Source organism: Myiozetetes cayanensis, unplaced genomic scaffold (genome assembly GCF_022539395.1).
Source record: "Myiozetetes cayanensis isolate MyiCay16 unplaced genomic scaffold, myiCay2020 scf4, whole genome shotgun sequence".
Lineage (NCBI taxonomy): Eukaryota > Metazoa > Chordata > Aves > Passeriformes > Tyrannidae > Myiozetetes > Myiozetetes cayanensis.
Window position 1 is genome coordinate 71,533,031 of NW_026087631.1, and position 16,404 is coordinate 71,549,434.

Genomic DNA, 16,404 nt, shown 5'->3' on the forward strand with positions numbered 1-16,404 from the left:
TCAAGTGTTCCTATAATTCTGAGTTTTGGTGCCAGTGGAAGTTTTGCTTTCGTAACACACTTGTGTTTTCCTTCATATCCCTTAGAGACACAGCAAAAACCCACCACAGCCAACATATCCTAAAAGCACAGCATTCCTTTGCACCATGTACATTAAACAGCTTGTGTTAATGACTTAGTTATCAAGGTGGTTAATTATCCACCAGCTTCTGGACAGGTACTTCGCATTGTCAAGACGGCTACCACTTTCTGCAAGGAGAATTCTTGTCTCACAAATACAGTATTAAATAAGAGTTCATCTGCAAGCTCCTTATACAAACTATTCCTCATATCTAAGCGCTGCAGTTGAGTGAACTGACATCACAGATCAAGGCCAGATTCGCACACTAGATCTGAGCTGTTACGCAAATTAAAGTATCTACTGCTAATTGGAAAACCATAAGCTCTGCTGTACGTGCAACAGCTATGTTTGGGAAGTCCTCGTGCGTCAATTTAAGGATTTAAGGATTCAGTGCAACCAACAGGTAAGCAAACTCACTGCTCCTCTTCTCCACTTAAGTGGCAGACGTTGCCTCCCTCTCCCAACCACCCACGACTGCATCCCTAACTGTGGAAAGGTGCTCTTCAGTTTTGCATTCTCAAAGGCTGCTTCAATTTATTTGAAGCTTTGAAGCAATTACTCTTGTCCCCTGACAAAATCCTTGAAAGGCAAATAAAGCTGTTTCAGAACTTGAACTAATTTGATCATGACACAAAACTTCCACAGGTGAAGTGTGCTGCTCCCATCAGTAGTTCATTCTATGCCCAACGTAACAGATATCATATGAATAAACTTTCAATTTGTACATGTCAAAAAATCTACCAGACTTCACGAGTTAATTGAGGAATGGGTTAAAATACAGATTTTCCTTGTAGATGCACTAAAAAAAAAAAAAAAAAAACAACAATCCATCATCATTTATTTTGTGGAAGGAGCAGGAAGCTAAAGGTGAAAGAGAACAGGGAACAGAAGGCCCACAGATTCACTTTAATCTACCCTCATTTCACTTATAATATATAAATAATAAAAATAAAATCATAGAGAAAAAATGCAAAATAACAGGCCACCTTCACAAAACTGGCACTCCAGCAGCCTAATGGAGGAAACAAAACAAAACACCCAGAAAACATTGATAGCTAATCAATATCTCCAGACAGGCAGTGCACAGCATTGCCTTTTCATTTCTTCAGCCTTTACACACAACAACCAATAAACAAAACCACAAAATTTAACTCTTAAAAGGTGTTTCACACTCCAGGCAAAGCAACTCCTCTGCTCTGCTGAACACGGGCAGTGGTTAATCTGAATGATCCGATGCCACCCCGAAGGATGGCACAGACATCTGGCAGGACAATGAAGGGAAAACAGTTAACATGTAATTTAATAACATGTAATTTATTAACAAATGCAGCTTTGGATGGATTTAACCCATTAGCAGACCTTAAAAACACATTGTAACAAAGAACAGAAAGAATAGAACTTGTGCTTTATCAGTGTTCCTCACCACGGCACGAAATGCAGCTCAGTTTCTCCTGTCCCTTCACTTTCCAACCCAGCCAGGGGACCTGCCAGTAACCAGACATCAAGTGTAAACCATTCATAATGTGGCATCAGTGCATCTGGAACCAGACAGATCATCCTTTTTCCTGAACTACTGAACCATTTTCAGGGGAGGATGTGTAGCAGAACACGCCAGCCTGAGCAGTTCACTGCAGATACTTTTAACATTATGAAGAATAACTCCCTTACAGAGTTGTAACTCATAAGTGTTACTTTAATATCCCATATTACTGAAAAAAAACCCCATCCTTTGATTCCTGTATTAACCCTGCATACTCTGTATGTGCCATCCAGAAGGATGACAACCAAAAACTCTAGCCCTAGTCCTTGCAAGATATCAAGTTTTAAAACTTTATTTAATACAATACATCAGCTTGTTTCTACGTTTCCTTTAACAAGCAATTTCCCCTGAAGAATTAAAGAAAAATCATCTTTGAGCCAACAGGCTTTCATATTTTTTTTTTTTCTTTTATAATGGGTTATTTGAAGCCGCTCAGGTTTTGGAATATCAGGATAAATGTCAGGGAGATAAATCACCAACACACCTCGTGAAACTTGCTGCAGCACTCCCAGTAAACAAGCTGGAGCATATGGTTGCAATTAGGATTTGTATGACCACAGAAATCAGAAGCTCTAGTCATGAACCACAGCCTCACTGTGCTGTGTATTGACGGTCCCTACTCCAAGCAGCTGACAGGATACATACAGGAAAAGCAGAGCTCCCAGCACCCCACAAGCCTGGACAGTGTGGGGTAGGTATCACAGAAAAGAGGCTTTACTGACTTTAAAAACACACTAAGACTTGGGAATGTTTAGTGTGAAATATTTAGTCACGGTCACAAGGGTGGAGTGGTGGCAGCCAAGGGTCCCCAGCAGCATCAGCCTCTCCAAAGTCAAAAAACCCCTAAGGATTCACAGAATCCCAGAGGGGTTCAGGCTGGAAGGGACCACAGCGGTCCCACCTCAGTGCTCGAGCAGGGCCATCCCAGAGCAGATGGCACAGGATTGTGTTCAGATGGCTCTGGAATAACCCCAGTGAGGGTTATTCCATGTGACGCCCTCTCTGAGCAATCTCTTCAGTGCTTGGTCCCTGCACAGCAAAGAAGTTCTTCCTCATGCCCAAGTGGAACTTCCTGGGCAACAGTTCCCGCCTGTTCCTCTTGTCCCATTGCTGGGCATCCCTGAGCAGAGCCTGGTCCATTTTCTGACCCCTCCTTTCAAGTACTTACAAGTTCACCAGAGACAATGGAAGACTTCCATGGTCTAACAAGCCCAGGAACATACAGTATAAATTGCTCTTCTGGGAAAGAATGGTTTGTTATCACTGCCACCAATGCCTATGAAAAGAGCAGAGCTTACAGAGGAAGAAGTTTCTGCTACGTGTTCAGGTGGTTCTACTTAATGGTGGCTTACTATCAGAAACACTGGTGGAGCTTACAACACTGATCAACCACATTTCATGGAACCACAGAATGTTTGGGTTGGAAGGAACATTAAAGATCATCATGTTTCACCCCCTGCCATGGGCAGGGACATCTTCCACTAGACCAGGTTGCTCCAAGCCACATCCAACCTGGACCTTCAACTAATCCAGAGACCAAGGGCAGCCACAGCTTCTCTGGGAAACCTGAGCCAGGGCCTCACCACCCTCACAGACAACAATTCCTGCCCAACATCACATCCAACCCTGCTCTCTGGCACTGGGAAGCCATTCCCTGTGTGCTGTCCCTCCATCCCTTGTCCCCAGTCCCTCTCCAGCTCTCCTGGAGCCCCTTTAGGTCCGGCAAGGGGCTCTCAGGTCTCCCTGGAACCTTCTCTTCTCCAGGTGAACCTCCCCAGCTCTCCCAGCCTGGCTCCAGAGCAGAGGGGCTCCAGGCCCCAGAACATCATAATTTCTTAAATGATTATACTGCAACTCTTCTGGTTTCAGATCTTTGTAGCTGAAAATCCCCAAGAGTTTCCTGGAGCTGGAGCAAAGTGCTACCCAAAGTGCTGTTGCTGTACAACCATTCTACTTCCTCACATAACTCAAAAACACAAAGATAGATTAGAAATCAAGAAAAAAAAAAAAACAAAACCAAAACAAAACAAAAAACACAACACAGGGTACATCAAAGGAAATATCTAAGAGCTTCATAGTGAACACACCTCTGGCCTGGAGAGATTTCTACCAGAGGCAAGGTTTTTCTGTACTACTGTGGTTAAGGCAGGAGACGCGTTTTTCTCATGAAAGCATGAATACCCTCCAAGGGGACACTGAGGCACTGCTCTGGCAGCAGTTCAACCCAACTCCAAACCAGCTGCTGTGGTGCTCATAGCACCCAAACACAGATTTTGGTCAGGATGGAGCTGCTCTGGTACCCAGTTTGCTGGGCAGCTTTTTCAGACTGACCCTGCCATAGCTACACAACTGTTAACACTCAACCACTTATTCTCAAAGAACTGAAGCCACTTGCTTTGTTCTGGGTCAGGCACATCTTCAGAGAAAGATGTTACAACTAAGAGAAAGGTTCAAGATCGGGAAGCTATCTAAGTCCTCCCATCCAGGGAGGCGAATATCACAGGTACAGTGTCAAGAGGATGACGCTTTTACAGATTGTGAGAACAAGCAAGGACAAAGACAGACAGACAGAAGTGGGACAGGAAGCTCAGATCTACGTTCCCCTTGTGGTGAGCAGACCATTAAACATTGACTAAGCACCAGGGACAGACAGGGCTCTAGTTATGGAGCAGGTCATACACCCCATCCGTGGCACATCATGAAAAGGCTCTGGAAGGTGCAAACAGCCAGCCTGAAATATCTGTTTGCAGCTTTTTGTGTCTCTCTACTTTTATGTATCTTAATCCAAATACAAATCAGGTTACATAAAACTGAAGGGAAAAAAAAATTACATAAAACACTAAACATTAATAAATGGTTTTCTTGTAAAGGTAAGTGCTCCTATTAAGCAGAAAGTAGCACCAACAAAAATAGGAATAAGATACAGCATATTTAAATCACAGATGTACAACACAGGTCAGCTGCCTTCAAGAACCCTAATGCTGAGTAAAGCATATACTTGCATGATATAAAGTCATTACTGGCCAGGAATGTTTGTGTGGTTCCAACCAAAGAGGACAGACATGAGAAAACAAGTCATTTATTGATCACTACACACTGAATTCTGCAATTTACACTAATGCTACAACAGTATATTTGTGGGCAGGTTAGTTATGATGATGACTTAGGTGATTAATGAAGATGAATCTGGTTATTGACTCTTCTTTCGTTCCTTACAGATTTAACACTGTGCCTATTATATCTATAAAAACCCAAACAGCACAAACTAAGTCAATTAGATCTTACTGTTGCAGTAACTCCTTAGTCCTGCATGATGAATTAAAGTGTTTGGGGTTTTTTAATAGCAAAGTACAAACTCAATCAACTATTTAAAAGGAAACCATTTAAACTGACTTCTCTTTCAACAGTCTTGGGCAGCACTAACATTTCCCTGTCTTAGCACATCATCTGTTTGGCAGTTCCTTGCTGTAACAAGGATTTTATTTTGCAAGCAATAAAATGACTAATTAAAAAAAATTTGCTTGTCCACAAAAAGTCAAACTGGTTGACTGTAGACCATGAATTGGCATATGCTAATATTATTCAAAAAAGAAGGAAGAGGGCACTTAAAGCCAACAAAAATAACTTTTTTTTTGACAGAAAGCTGGTTCAATGTACGTTGTGAACAAAAGAAATGTGAATTTCTAGTTTCCAATAGATGAGGTTCTAACATCTAATCTCTACTACCTGGTATGTTGATGTTATGCCTTCACTACACTGTACCAGATCTAGTACTTTACAATTATTTTCACACCCAGAGAAAGACTGCAAAGACTCAGTATAGAAGAATGTCCTTTATGAAGTTACAAAAATGATATTTGTTATTTTTCCCCTCCTCCTAAGCCCACAACTGTTTCTTTAACTACTGGAGGATCGTGGAATTGGCAATACAATTCTAACCCAGGTATATTATACCCAGGATGGAGAAAGGTGCCAGCACACAGATAACCTGGACTCAGTCAGGGGCCAAACCCAGGAGTAACTCATGTGAGGATGTTGCTGTGTGGTTTCAGACTTAGGGAGGCTCACAAGAGGAAAAAAAACAGACTACGAAGGATGAGAAGCAGGAGAAGGTTAACTGTGGGAAAGGGTAAACTTCTGCTCATATTGTGTATAATTATCACTCCTGCTGAATCACAAGGAAGGAAAAGGGGGGTGGATTTAAAATACAGTGCTTATAAGAGTTTGTTGATCTCCTGCTGCTGTGTAAGCAACTACAAAACAGGCATAACTCAGTGTATGGTCACGTAGATGACTGTAGTATCAAGTGAAATAATTTAAAAATGCAGTAATTATTTTAGGCCTTGAATTACCATATGAAAAATAAATGTTTTTTAAAACCAGGCTCCTATCTCCTTTCATCCTAAGTAGATTTCAGTTAGGCTACTTCACCAAACTTATTTTAAGCATTATGTGGTATTTAAAAAGCACTGAGCAACATAAAAGTGAATTTTCAATTCTTCTATTCTTCTTTCAATCTTTATCCTGTAAAAATTACAAAACACAAAAATAACACAATACAGAAGTCACATCAAAGTTTTCCACAATTGTTTATTGCTCAAAACTTGCCTCTGTTCCATAACAGATGAAGAATTTGCTGTGTTCTGATTTGTACTGCACTCTACCCATGTACCTGATTCTACATAAACCAAAGGATTGATTTGATATAATTCAGGGATCAGATGGGCAAATATGCTGTTTGCTCTATGAACTCTGCCATGTTCAAGTTTCACCTATAGTCCAACTTCATATACAGGCAAATAATATTAAATAAAAATAAGTAAAAATCAACCGCCTGTTTGGGCACAGACAGAAAAAAAAAAAAATCTCCATTTTCTAACAGGATGTGGTACTTACTTTTTTCCCCTTTCCCAGGCAGGAAATTAGAAAGCTCTCTATAAAAGGCTGCTCTTCTCAAAGCTTTAAATGACTACACTTAATTTGCTGGGAGAAGAGATGGCACTTCAGGTACTGCTGAAAGGAGCAAGAAAACAAGTGTAGGCGTACGCCGAGGGAGTTGTTAAGGGAACGGTTCAGGAGTGAAGGGGCTGCAAGTGTAGGAAGAGACAAGAACAGACGTAGGCTGAAACCTTGAGGGTTTGCATTAAGAAATGGAAACTGGAAATACAACAAGTAAAAAGTTTTGGGGGATGCAGTATCAGAGGTGTTACAGGGGGAGGCTGGACTCGGGCAGTACGGACGGACTTTATAAATCAATCAAGTAACCAGAAGAGGGGAAGGACGCAGATCTGCCTGTGGCAGCACTAAGGCAGAAAGACACTCAAGAGATCAGAATAATACCACCACGATCAGGTAGTAAGTAACAGGTATCAAAATACATGGCAAGAACCGTAAAACTACAAACCAGGCGCTGAAAACTGCTGCAGAAAAACAAGTTCAGTGCCATTTTCTCTTGCAACTGTAAATGAAGGAAGAGAATGCAACACCTGACGGAACTCCTGAATGAAACATTGTAGGGAACAACTTAATTAACTTCGCTGCTGTTTAAGCACACCGCAAACCAAGCCACTGCTTTCTGGCGCGTTCATGTTACAAAGGCAACCCAAACAGGCAGTGGTCTGCCCTGGAGACCAGGAGAGGGTGTTCCAGCGTGTAACAGACGTGCTCTTTTACTGCCTCCGTGAGGAGAGCCCCGTGCACTGCCACGGGCTGGGAAGTATTTTCTGGCAGACCACTTGCGGCCTGAACTTTAATATTCCCTCGGGACGCTGCCAGTGAATGGATTTCACAAAAGAGCAAAATAAATAGTATCGTTTTTAACAGCAGCTGACTTGCAAAGCGTTATTTAGTTTACCGGGGAGAAGGAAAATAGCGTCTACCTTTACTGTTAGCACTGTATTATGTTTTATTCTTATTAGGTGGAAAAGAAAAACCTTCAGGAATAATTTTTACGTGTAACACACACACCAGTAAAACACATCTGGTGTGGGGAAGAGTGAGCAACCACCAACCAAAACACAGTACATAGTATAACAAACACGAGAAACTTTTTTTCTGAACAAAGAACGGCATCAAGGCTTTCCTATTTTGCAGGCAGTATTTCTCTATAGCAAACAGTCCACCCGTGAAGAGGTCAGAATCCAGTCATACTAATCAGGAAAAAATATTAGTCAACTTGCTGGGAAAGGCATTCACTAGAGTGTGTTACAAAAATTCCTATCTGAGTCGCTCACAGAACCTGTCTTGGAGGGAGCCCTTGAGACCACCTATTCCAAGCAGAGCCACTGAGCAGGTCACCTCGTCCACTGAGTAATTATTAAAAATAAAGCAAGCACATAAAACTACTTCTTACAACATTTTAATTAATTGGAATCATGTCATTTATCAAATAGGACACTACTCGGTTGGTTGAGGCTTTTCTAGTATGTCAGTAAAAAAAAAACCAAACAGGGACTAGGTGATCCTTTCACCATCTGCTGTCTTGCAGGTATAATTGCTTCAGATTCTAACACATCTTGAGATGGCCCATGAAGGATTACAATCCAAGCAGGCCTGTGGACAGCTTTTCTACACTGGCACCACTTGCTGAAAACAAAATGGGCTACAGGTGTGTTTGCAAGAGAGGTCACGCAGAAGGCAATACTTCATATGGTCTGAAGCACAATTTACAGAAAATCAGACTCACTTGCCACCCCAGACGCAATTCCATAAAGCAATCCTCCACCATCTGTTTGCTGCTGAAAGACGTGGGCCCCTGGAGGAGGGCTTCTCTCTTGTCTAATGAAATTATACAGCAAAGTTTTCACAAGTCTGCTGGTGTATGGGAGGCTGGAAAGAGAACGAAAAACAGCTTTAGTTGACTCGCAACTGACAAAAAAAATGGCACCACAAAGCCCAGGCAGGGTGCAAAGGCTGATGTTTTGGCATTAAAGACAGTCAATAACTCTCCCTGCGCTGACCAGGCTGGAAAGGGAAAGAACACCAAGGTTTTGCCCATGCAAAGCTGCCCAGACTCCAGCAGAGCTCTGCAGGAGCACCCTCTCACGGCAGGGTCATGGAAACCATCTTTTGTTTTCCTTATTCCACATTACTTTAAAATAAAACCATGTAGTTTGTTGAATCATTGTATTCACTTACCTCAAAACACAACCAGAAAAATATTTATTCAAGGGAAAGAAACACTGTATTTGTTCAGTTTTCCCTCCATGCTTTGGTTACACAGAACAGGTAACAACAGCATTTCTAAATGCCCACAATATTTCTGTCTGTGTGTGCAGCTTGGACCAGTCTTAAAGATCTTCTCCAACCTAAAGGACTCCACAATTCTACGAATTTGCAAAGACCAACGAAACAACCGACCTCACATCAGTGAATCTGACAAATGCCTGTAAAATTTGTTGGGTTCAGATAAAAGTTTATAACGAACCAAGGCTTTCTGGGAATCCCAGCCAAGGATTGTTGGTAACAACCTGTGTGAGAAAGACCAGGATGTGGCTGGAGAAGGTGCCCTGAGAGGGAGGGCAGCACAAACATCCCTGTTCTGGCTCCTGGAGATCAGCACAACACTGGGGCAAGAATGAGGCTGAGAAATGGGCACAGACTGTAGGGGTGGATCAAGACCACCCAAAGCCTTCAGCCCACTCCTGGAAAGGTCTGGAAGAACAGACTGCACATGAGAATTATTTGCATGGAAAGTGGGAAACTTCTCTCCAGGGAGGCAAAAACTTAATAGGTGCCACCAGGAAGCCCAGATGGTGCCCCAGGACCTGGACATGCCATCAGCTGGATAGACACTGGAGCCAGGACTGGTGAACTCTCTTTCTCCCTTCCTTTCTCTCTCCCCTCTTTGATCTATCTCTCTCTGTCTCTCTCTGCCTCTCTGTCTCTCTTCCCTTTCACCCCAGCCCTTTATCCAAACTCACTGCAATGTGCTCATACCAGGAGCCCAGGGACCAATACACCAATTTCCAGGCCAAGTGTGTAATGTCCTAATAAACCTTTGTGAGTTTTTTGCACACCCTCTGACTTTTGTTGGTCCTTTTGCCTATGAGCATCTACAAACCCTGGGTGTTCCCTTCTCCTCGGGGTTGGGACACCACAACAGTACCCTTCCAACTCTTCAAATTGCTCTGGGCTCCCAGGAACTGAATTCCCACCCCTCTTCCCAGGAGCCAAGGCATCTGCTAATCCCAAACCAGATCTCTGAGACCACATACTAACTCTTCTCCCAAACATTCCCTGTTTTCCCCCAAACCCTCAGTTCCTCCAGCCCAGAGATTTAAGTACCACCCACAGATCTCAAGGCTCTGCCTCTACCCTGCTGATGTTTCATGTTTGTCTGTCCTGCGCCTCAAGCTGAGTCCCCTTCCTTTCATGTCACCCTTTGTCAGTATCTCCCTTTTACATGTAGTAGTAACTTCAGAAAACCAGGTAATAAATAACATTCATCAACAATCTGCCCACATGGAACTTAAAGCTGAAAGAGGATGAATGGGAGCCTAAAATGCATATAAGCCAGTGTGACAAAGCATTTAAACACAACCACCAACTTGCCAGAACAAGTGGTATTACTCACATAACTGAGTTTACCACCTGCCAAGTATTTCCTTCAGCTCAGCATAGCACATATTTGCATCTTTCCAAGGACTGCCTTTTTATTTGTATGGCAAGAAGGCTCTAGTACTTCTGAGGTACGTGGGTTCTCTAGGCTGCAGTGTTACTGGAAAAGCCCCAGAGCTGAATCAAAAAAAACCAACCATCCTGAAAAGGAAATGCTGTTTCAAGTTAATGAAATAACCCTCAAAAAATTAAAATTATTTCCAAAATAGTTTTACTGAAGTCTGGGCTGTGAGATTTAAACCTGAAATCCTCCAACAGCCTTTACAAGTGTTTGCTTTCCTGTTCTCTTTTCTTTTGAGCAGAACAACTCTTCTGTCAAAATGTATTTTGCTGCCTTTTGTTTCCAGCTGCAAACAACCTAAACAAGGTCTAACCAGAAGCGTTTGCTCTGCCATCAGGCACCACCCCAGAGCAGGACATACCATCGACCGCGCATCAGGTATCTGTGGATGATGCTCTCTCGCAGGATCTCTTTGTGGAATAACTGGCAGGAGAGGAACACGATGAGAGTTGTCACAGCTTCCAAAGAAATACTGTATGTAATATCTCTGCAGGAAAAAGGGAAAATTTGCGGAGATTAATCTCTTGGGTTTGTTTACAAGCTGACTTCCAAGAACACTTGGTAGCTTCACCTGAAGTTATAGACTGTGTAGCACAGAGAGTTTCAATTGGGAACATGTAAACAACAAATTCGAGAAACCCAGGACCACTTCATACCAAAACAGGGTTGTTTTTCTCAGATATAAGTATTTTATTTTATATATGCCAAAAGACAAAACAATGTAAAAACACTGAGGTTTTGCCCAGAACACTAGAGCTGCAAATTTCGGAGTACGCTTCTTCCTAAAAATAATAAATATCTCTCAAGAGTGAATCCTTTGTCCTGTTAAATAATATTGTCACAAAACCATCAAGCACAGTCAGGGAATGTCCATCTAGCCAAACACGGCTCCATCTGCCAGGAAAAGTGGATTCTTATGAAAGGAATATAATATACAAATGGTAGTTCAAGTGTACTTGAAAAGCTCAGGGTATCAAATACATTGTTCAGTTTTAAATGATATTTTTGAGGTAACAGGGAAGTAAAAACTCCCAAGATATTACACACAATCCCAAAGACTGCGTTGTAATGATTAAATACTGACACCAGACAGTTCAGCAAAGCTCATTAATTTAAGGTTGATTAGGAAAGGCTGTGAAGCAAAATGCGTGACAGACCCACTATTTAGGATATCTTGTGCTTTCTGTTCTCACCTCTGCCTATAGTGACTTTGCTACAGATCTTATTTTTAAAAGGGAGAGAAAAATGGCATTTGCTACTGTAATCAGTAATAATCTGCAGGCTGAAAAAAAACCTTTGAAAACACAAGGAAGTAACTAGGACTTGAATCAGTATCGTCCTTGCACCAAACACCAAATCAGCATCCCTGCGTGTTTAATCAGCGGTGAAGTTTTTCTTTGTTACAATGTCACCTTCCAAAAACTTTATTCTCAACAGTTAAAACAGGTATAAACAGAAAACCAAGTGCCCTTCCAAATAATGATGACTGGAAAACTACAGTGCAACCTCCTGAACCAAAATAAATTAAACACAGGCAAGTCTAGATTTTCATTAGTCTCAGGATCAGAACCGGTGTGGTCCTTATCAGAACAAAAAGGGTTTCATTCAGAAGAAATCAATCTGATTTTTAACACATTCGAATACTTTAATATTCTCAAGTGTGCTGCCAGAGGCACTGTAAATACCATGCATTACTGTGAAGTGTGAAAAGAAGTTTCTGGGTGCCAGAGTTTCTGAGCAGAGAGTGCAGTTATTTACTCGAAGACAACAGCAAACTGGAATCACAATTTCCAGGATCACAATCCACAGAACTGCGGCACCTCCGATACAAAAATGTTTTTGAAAGTGAAGGTTATGCAAACTCACTGGTTTTATCTCCTCTCACCCGATTTGAGTATTTGAACCCCTAACATCTCAAACTATAGGTGGGGAAGAGACGTACTGCTTGAGTAACATTCTCCCCGAGAATCATGAAGTCCATTCTAATTCCTTTTTGTTTCTGTGAGTTACCTGACTTTTTGCCCACTCCTGAGGAAGTCTGCCAGCGTAAATGATGATAATTAGATCAGGCCAGAGGTTACACTCTGATCTGGTTCCACTGCAAATTCACCTCAGCCAGAAGCAAGGCTGTGTTGGGAGCGGCGCCCGCTCCTTCTCCAAACCAGGGATGCCGCAAAATCCACCATCCACACTCACCCCAAGCAAAGAAAGGAAGACATATATATATATACACACACACACATACATATCTATATTTATATATAAAAATTATCAGAGGTTTAGCCACCAGAAAAAAAAAAAAAAAGTTTTTCTATCGGAATAAAAATAATGGCTTGGAAAAATGCTTTTTAGCTATTTAAAAAAAATATAAATCCAGAAGCTTATCACTATTTACCAAAGCTGAGAATACAAGAACGATGTCTCCCACCCCAAGTCGATGAATGAAAAGGGTAATTTCACGGCACGCTACAACATGTACTGGGACACTCTACAAACTTCAGAGTCTATTCTACTTTTTCTCCATTTCAGTCATTCATTCCTTTATTTTTCTGATAATCCATACAAGCCTAATAGCAAATTTGAGGAAATGTTATAAAATTGTTTTCTGTTTTGATAAGAATCAGCATTAAAAAAATAAGCAAAGAGATTACTGTAATGCACTAAGTAAATTTTTGGGGGGAAAAAATCTGCTTTCAATATCCTTACATAACTCTGAAAGAAAAAACAAACAGAAAGCTGAATTCGTGCAGTCATAGTTTGTGAGTTATTCTCATTCTTTCCCCATTCAAAACCCAGACAGGGCACATCTAACTGCAGAAAAATTCCACTCAACCCATAGAATCTGTTCAAATTAAATCTCCTCTGACATAAACACAACCAGGGCCCTGATATCTGGGGTAACCCCTCAGCTACAGTCACTCTTAATTTATCAGCACAAGGATAAAGCTTCAGAGCAAAATTATTTTCCCCACCAAGGGTCAGATGTATGGTTTTCTGAAACTCAAGCATTTCTAAAGGGTCACAAGAACCACCAGGAACCTCTTTTAACTTCAAAGAAAATACTGTTTATTTATGTTGAGAGACTACAGAATAGGGGGTCTTGTTGTTGGTACTTTTTTTTATTTTTATTCAAAGCTATCGGTCATATAGAATGACTTTACATGGAATTTATGCTGATCTCCAACTTCCTCTGAAAACTGATTGCAGATAAGGAGGAAACTAGAAATAATGAACTCATGTATCAATTACATGTCAAAATTATTTAGCTATTTATTTCAGAAAACCAGAACAACTGCATGTTGTTTTGAGCTTCTGTGGTTCGTGGGGTTTTTTTTTCTCCCCTTCTCAAGTGCCGTATAAAACAAACACAAAACGCGCAGGACTCAGATAAAGCTCATGTCTTGGGTAAATGGACTTCATAGAGCAAATGTACCAAAGCATACACAAGTGTTTTTATTTCTCTTCTTGTGGATTCTCCCTTTCAGAGATTCAACAGTTATTCTCCACTTTTAACTCTTTCTCTCTCTCTCCTTTCCACCGGAGGATATATTCACTTATCAGGTGGGAAAGCTATCAGATGTTTTCCTTTTGTCCCTCAAGGTGTTCATTCCTCTTTCATGAGGAATGAATCTGGCACAGACTGAACTGTAGAAATCATGGCAATCCTTTCTCTCTCTGGGTTCTCTCCTTATTACAGGTAGCTGTCCCTGTACTGCATTTTTTACTCAGTGACACAAAGCAAGTGCCTGTTCCTTGAACCAGATGGAACAGGTCCAGGTTCTTGCACGTGACACCCACGTTAAAACTGATTTCTGGCAACAAACCTTACACATAAACATTTACTCTCTAAAGAAAAGACACGTCATATACATCTGAGATTATCTGAAATTACGGATTCTTCACAGAACGACAACTTGAGCTCCAAGATACAATATTCCCTCATATTGCCACAGTAAACGTGTGCACATATTTAACACGAGTTCAGTATCTACATTTCAATTAGAAACTGATCCATCAATGAACTCCTTCCAAAAGCAAATGATGCCAGATCATTTCAACAAATGCTTTGAAAGTAAACAACCACATACAGTTTCAGCTGTAGTAATCTTCAGATAACAACTCATTAAATCAAAAGACAAAAATTAGAATAATAGAATCACAGAGTGGTTTGGGCTGGAAAGGACTTTAAAGCTCATCCAGGTCCACCCCCTGCCTTGGGCAGGAACACTTTCCACTAGTCCAGGTTGCTCCAAGCCCCGTCCAACCTTAGCCTAACTACTGTTTCCAAATGGAACAGAGCAAGAACTACGGTCCTGTTAAAACTCAGCTCCCCAGTATCCTTGGCATCTGCTTTTTCCATTCAAAACCATGTGGATGACCTTCTATCAGCATCACCTACCAAGAACTTCAACAATCTCCCTATGTGTCACCATCCTGCTGCTGCTGGCTTCTCTCCAAGGCCAAGCACAGCTCACAAGTGCTTTCTGTGCTCCCAATCATTCAAGCTTTGTTCCCTGCCTGCGAGAGAGAGGTCTGTGACAGAGGAACCAAGGTGAAGCACAGAGGCACCATAGAGGAAAATCTCAGCTAGGAACTCCAATTAACACTCTGAAGGCATATGCTGTTGTAAACACTTTAATTACTCAGTGAAATGCAGCTATTTCTATATCAGCACAGAGAGGCTGAGAGCTCATAAATGATTTCACACCTACAGAGCAAACAGCCTGAACAGTCAGAAACCAAACTCCAAATTTCAACTCCCACCCCTAGACCAAGCCCCCTCCCTGTTCAAATATTTTCCTGAACTTTCACCCAGCCAGAGCTGTCTACTCCGAGTATTAAAAGGTTAAAAGGTAACCCATTTTCTAATTTAGGAGAGTTGCCAAAAGGGCTGATTCATACAAAAACTCTCAAATCATACAGGAACCAGGTTTCATTTCCCTGCTTCCTGAGGGCCCATCAGAAAGGTGAAAGAGGAGTCACCACAGAGAATAGGATCAGTTTTGAAAACTGAAAAGCAAGTAGAATATCTGGTTATCAGCCTCAGGATACAAGTACAACAACTCAAAGAGAACATAATCTTTCCTCTTGGAGTCACTCCTAATTTTACACCCACTGACGGCACATAGGCACTGTGGTGGCTGATAATGCACTACACTCATTACAGCTGACTCCAAGCATTTGGGAGCTGTCCCAAAGGGGCACTCAACAAACACCGACTGGAAGCGGGAAGTACCTCTGACACTTCCTACTGCATCTCCCCACACTGGGTGTTCTCGATGGGGAGAATGAGAGTGAGAAAACAAAAACTCCCAGAATGGTTTGGCTTGGAAGGGACCTTAAAGATCATCACGTTTCACCCCCCGCCAAGGTCAGGGACACCTTCCACTAGACCAGGTTGCTCCAAGCCCCGTGCAACGTGGTCCTGGACACTTCCAGGGATCCAGGAGCAGCCACAGCTTCTCTGGCCAACCTGAGCCAGGGCCTCACCACCCTCACAGACAACAATTCCTGCCCAACATCACATCCAACCCCACCCTCTGGCAGTGGGAAGCCATTCCCCCTTGTGCTGTCCCTCCATCCCTTGTCCCCAGTCCCTCTCCAGCTCTCCTGGAGCCCCTTTAGGCCCTGCAAGGGGCTCTCAGGTCTCCCTGGAGCCTTCTCTTCTCCACGAGAACCCCCCCAGCTCTCCCAGCCTGGCTCCAGAGAAGAGGCTTTCCAGCTCTCTGATCATCAAAAGTATGGAAATCCTCTAAAGGTAGTACCTATAGTACCTAAAGGATTAATATAACAGTTGGATTCAAGAGCCTTTATTCCCAGACCTGTTCCTAAACCACCTGAGACTACGTGACTTTGTCCATTTTCACCTCACTGGCATCCAGTTCTTCCCTCTACAGACTAAAATACTAAAAGAAGTTCTGGACTCTTAAACTTTGCACAGAGAATCTCTGTTCTTCTGTACTTACTTTTTATATCAACAAGTGTTTTTAGCTATATCCACTAAATCGAACTAAAAGACATTACTTAACGCCAGAACACGGAAGATCAGTTCAGATTCCCATAA

General features: G+C 42.0%; 1 protein-coding gene across 2 annotated transcripts in view; it reads right to left on the minus strand.

Moving 5' to 3' along the window:
* Positions 1 to 16,404, minus strand: part of DYM (dymeclin) — a 206,802-nt gene that overhangs the window by 153,896 nt on the left and 36,502 nt on the right. For both annotated transcript variants that reach the window (XM_050329932.1, XM_050329931.1), the window contains exons 7-8: positions 10,702 to 10,827; positions 8,346 to 8,488 (exon numbers count right to left, since the gene is read on the minus strand). In XM_050329932.1, coding sequence (XP_050185889.1) covers positions 8,346 to 8,488; positions 10,702 to 10,827 — 269 coding nt within the window. The remainder of the gene's footprint in view (positions 1 to 8,345; positions 8,489 to 10,701; positions 10,828 to 16,404) is intronic.